This window comes from Nestor notabilis, unplaced genomic scaffold (genome assembly GCF_000696875.1).
Source record: "Nestor notabilis isolate BGI_N333 unplaced genomic scaffold, ASM69687v1 scaffold2367, whole genome shotgun sequence".
Taxonomy (NCBI): Eukaryota; Metazoa; Chordata; class Aves; order Psittaciformes; family Psittacidae; genus Nestor; species Nestor notabilis.
In genome coordinates, this window is record NW_009935050.1 from 88,749 (window position 1) to 93,440 (window position 4,692).

A 4,692-nucleotide genomic window follows, 5' to 3' on the forward strand; every position below is an offset into this window, starting at 1 on the left:
CAAGCCCCTGTGTCCAACCTGGCCTTGAACACTGCCAGGGATGGGGCAGCCACAGCTCCTCTGGGCACCCTGTGCCAGCGCCTCAGCACCCTCACAGGGAAGAGCTTCTCATAGTGAAGAACCAAAGAACATGAATACAACATTCTCTTGTATCTATTGAGGACCAGACCGCGTGTGTAAAGGCACCAGGGTTGCACAGGACGTGCTTTTCCCCCTGCTGCCAAGGCCCTCTACTCCATTCACCACTTTGCTGCTCACTCACCAGACTGGCTTGCTCCTGTCAAGCTTTGCATGATCTCTTCCCGATGTGTTCAGTGCAAAGCCAGCATGGGTGCATGGCAACTCTTCCCCTTCCAACGCGGGTGCACAGCAGGTCAGCACACGGTGCTTCCGTAACAAATGGACCGAGAGCTAACATGAGCGACTGCCGGTAGCGTTGAGGATGCATTTCTGTTGCAGGCTTTTTTAACTGGTCTCTTATTGCTACACATGGTTTGGGTTTGGTTTGGTTGGTTTTGGTTTGTTTTTTTTTTTTTTTCCCTGCTGAATTTTATTAATATTGTTTTTCTTTTTTCCCTTCTTTTGGTAAATTTCTTTAACCTCCCCCCACATTCTGCTCAACCATAGCCATGGAGGGTAAGCAGCGCGCGAGCGTGTGTGTACGTGCCCTGTTCCAAAGTGTCTCTGCATGTGACTTTGCCAATGACTGTTTTAACTTCTCGATTGCTGAAACCAATGACAATCACAGCCTTTCACTGGTGATTGAGGCAATTACAGGGCTCTTCTTCCTAAGGTATATTGGGATCAAGACACTAAGATCGATCACTCTGTAATGATTGTCAGCACCCACTTTGTAAACGCCACAACGTGGAACCACCATGCACTGAGCCCTGCTCTCCTCCCTTAGGCAAAGTTCATCCATGTATGTTATAGTTTCATTGTAGTTTCATCAGGGTAATATCTCAGGTGCTTCTCTGTAGTTAGGACCACTTGTAAGGACCAGTAGTTAACCCAGTGTAGTGGATCTCACATCAACAGGGAGACTGGACACTGTGGGACCAGTAAAAGAAGCAATTTATTAACCACCTGCTCCCACCAAGCAGTTGCTTGGGCAGCTCCTGGTGGTGAAGAGCTGAAGGGAACTGGGGTGCGCATAGTTCTACACTGGAAGTTTTCTGTTTCTTCCCTGGCCCAGGATTATTTTGGTCTGTGTTGGATTTAACTCCAGACAGATCTGGCTCGGTGGGAGCTTTGCATAAGGACTGTGGGATTTTTAACCTATTGAGGTGTTTTTCTCATCTATTAAACTGTGTGAAAACATTTGGTGTTTCCCACCTGTACTGGTGACACCATTATTGTTAATCTGCTGTGAATTTCCACTAACATAACAGTAATATGCACTGCGATGTTCTCTCTTTACTCATCAGTTTAACTGTGTGCTCTGATGTTGTTTTGGAGCACAAAACAACTTCCTGGAACAAGGAGCCCTGATACCCATTGCCTTAGCAGTGCAATTGGCCATCAGTAGTGAATCATAGAATCATAGCATGGTTTGGGTTGGAAAGGACCTTAAGATCATCCAGTCCCAACCCCTGCCATGAGCAGGGACACCACACACTAGAGCAGGTTGCTCCAAGCCCCTGTGTCCAGCCTGGCCTTGAACACTGCCAGGGATGGGGCAGCCACAGCTTCCTTGGGCACCTTGTTGAGCCCCTTGAACATGTCAAGGTCTCCGTACTCCTTGTTCAGAGAAATCCTGGTAAAAGTCCCCCCAGTGTCATTCCATAGATCAGGTTCAGCCAGAACTAAAGGAACCTTCCTTCAGATGCGGGAGCGAGCGGGCTCAGCCAGGACACGGGACCGGGTTGGGGCTATTGGGAATATGAGCCTTTCCCGGTGCTCTGCGGAGGCTGGGAAGTTGCTGAGCCCCATCTGCTGGGCACAGGCGGTTAAACAACCCGTGTCTGCTTCCAGATCCAGCCACAGGAGATCAGCCCTCCTCCCACTGCCAACCTGGACCGCTCCAACGACAAAGTGTACGAGAACGTGACGGGGCTGGTGAAAGCCGTGATAGAAATGTCCAGCAAAATCCAGCCCGCGCCGCCGGAGGAGTACGTGCCCATGGTGAAGGTACGGAGGCAATCCCTGGGATCCACGCTGTGATTCTCTCCCGGATGAGGCCCTCAAGTGACCGGAAAGCTGGAAGTAGAAGAGCTCTGTGTGTGTGTGTGGTCAGAGGGCTGGAGCCTTTACTGTTGAGAGTCTCGTGTGCTTTCATTCCCCACCTTGCCGGTGCTTATCCAGGGGCAGTGAGTTGTGCGTCACCTTCTCTGCATTTCTTTTTCATTGACCCTTTGGTGTCTTGTTTAATGGTGAAACACAGAACTGCAGGTAGGATTTGAAAGTCTCTCATCCCGGTTCTATCTGCCTTCATTCCAAGTTGTTAAAGCTTATTTCCGTGTTCTTCTTCTCCTAGGAGGTGGGTTTGGCACTAAGAACTTTACTGGCAACAGTGGATGAGACCCTCCCCGTGCTTCCTGCCAGCACCCACAGGGAGGTACGTGGGGCTCCTACGGCTTGCACAAAGCCATTAAACAGATCACAGAATTCCAGGTTGGAAGGACCTCAAGGATCATCTGGGCCAAGCTCTCTAGGCAAAACGTGACCCAGACTAGATGGCCCAGCACCCTGTCCCACTGAATCTTGATAGAGTCCAACATTGGGGAATCACCACTTCCCTGGGTAGAGTGTTCCAATGGCTCATTGTTCTCATTGTGAAAGATTTCCCTCTTGTGTCCAGTTGGAATGTCCCCAGGAGTAACTTGTGCCCATCACCCCTTGCCTTTTCCATGTGACTCCTTGTAAAAAGGCAGTCTCCATCTGCTTTGTAGCCACCCTTTAAATACTGGCACGTGGTGATAAGGTCTCCCCTGAGCCACCTATTCTCCAGGCTGAACAAACTCAGAGTGAGCACAGCTTGGTGCAGCTGGAAGGTTTGGATGAGAGAGAATCATAGAATGGTTTGGGTTGGAAAGGACCTTAAGATCATCTAGTTCCAACCCCCCTGCCATGAGCAGGGACACCACACACTAAACTGTGTCACCCAAGGCTCTGTCCAACCTGGCCTTGAACACTGCCAGGGATGGGGCATTCACAGCTTCCTTGGGCAACCTGTGCCCGTGCCTCACCACCCTCACTGCGAAGAACTTCTTCCTCAGATCTAATCTAAACTGCCCCGTTTTAAGTTTAAACCCAGCACCCCTTGTCCTGCCACTACAGTCCCTAATGAAGGTCCCTCCCCAGCATCCTTGTAGGCCCCCTTCAGACACTGGAAGGCTGCTATAAGGTCTCCACGCAGCTTCTCTTCTCCAGGCTGAACAGCCTGTAGATCTTCTGTAGTAACCTAGTTCTGGGTGAAAAGTGACCGAGTATTCAGTTGAGTTTCTCAGCCTGTCTCCACAGGGGAGGTGCTCCAGCCCTTTTATCATTCTCGTGGCCTCCTCTGGACTTGCTCCAACAGCTCCATGTCCTTCCTATGTTGAGGACACCAGAACTGCACCGAGTGCTGCAAGTGGGGTCTCGGGAGAGCAGAGGGGCAGAATCACCTCCTTTGACCTGCTGCTCATGCTCCTCTGGATGCAGCCCAGGACAGGGTTGGTTTCTGGGCTGTGAGCACTCGCTGCTCCTGCTTTAGAGCAGGAGGTGCCAATGTTCCATCTGCTGCTCCACATGGTGCCCACAGAAACAGCCCCAGCTGCAGTCTCAGGGGCTGTGGAGGGAGGGTTGATGGTGCTGTTGCTGCTGGGAGCGAGATGCTTCTGCCAACTTGCAGTTTACTGCCTCTTCTCATTCCAGATCGAGATGGCGCAGAAGCTGCTCAACTCGGACTTGGCCGAGCTCATCAACAAGATGAAGCTGGCGCAGCAGTACGTCATGACCAGCCTGCAGCAGGAGTACAAGAAGCAAATGCTGACGGCTGCTCACGCTCTGGCTGTGGATGCCAAAAACTTGCTGGATGTTATTGATCAAGCCAGGCTGAAAATGATCAGTCAGTCCAGACCGCACTAAAGCACCGAGGGGAGAGTTTCATCCGGGAATTCTGCTTGCGAAAGGATGTCGTTGGCCTTCCACCGGCAGCGAGGATTAACCCAGCATCGGCCTGGCTCTCCAGCGCCTCTTGCTTCAGCAGCCCTCACTGGTGGTTCTCTCTCTCTCTCTCTTGACAAACGTTTAACCAAGTTTTTCTCACAAAGCCAAGCTGGGATCGGGCAGTGGCATCATCACCAGATGAAGTTTGTACAGAGAAGTCCTCGGGAGCCGCGGAGCACGAAGCGGCTCTGCACCACCGCATGGGACACGCTTAGCCTGGAGCTGCCACGGGGCGGTTGTGGCCTCGATGGGAGAGATATTGTGAAGTGAAGAATTCGGGGAAACCTCAGGGCTGAGAATTCTTGCCCACAGTGTATGAACTATCCAGACTGGAATTTTTTTATCCGAACACTTACATCGCAATATGCTAATCACAATTTACAGAGAAAGAATTAAAAGCTATATTTTCAAGACTTCGGTCACTTCAAGACAGAACTAAAAGCCCTCTCTTCATCTTCCTGCCTTTTCCTTTGATGTGAACGTGTGAAGCATTTGGTTGGAACTAGCTGTAGAACACGACTGAAAACTCTTTTTCACCGGAAT

At 50.9% G+C, this 4,692-nt stretch overlaps 1 protein-coding gene across 1 annotated transcript in view; it reads left to right on the forward strand.

The window, feature by feature from the left end:
• Nucleotides 1-4,262, forward strand: part of PTK2 (protein tyrosine kinase 2) — an 82,416-nt gene extending 78,154 nt beyond the window's left edge. The window contains exons 29-32 of the mRNA XM_010017626.1: nt 628-636; nt 1,975-2,130; nt 2,477-2,557; nt 3,856-4,262. Of these exons, the coding sequence (XP_010015928.1) occupies nt 628-636; nt 1,975-2,130; nt 2,477-2,557; nt 3,856-4,068 (459 nt within the window). The 3' untranslated portion in view covers nt 4,069-4,262. The remainder of the gene's footprint in view (nt 1-627; nt 637-1,974; nt 2,131-2,476; nt 2,558-3,855) is intronic.
• Nucleotides 4,263-4,692: the final 430 nt, after the last annotated feature.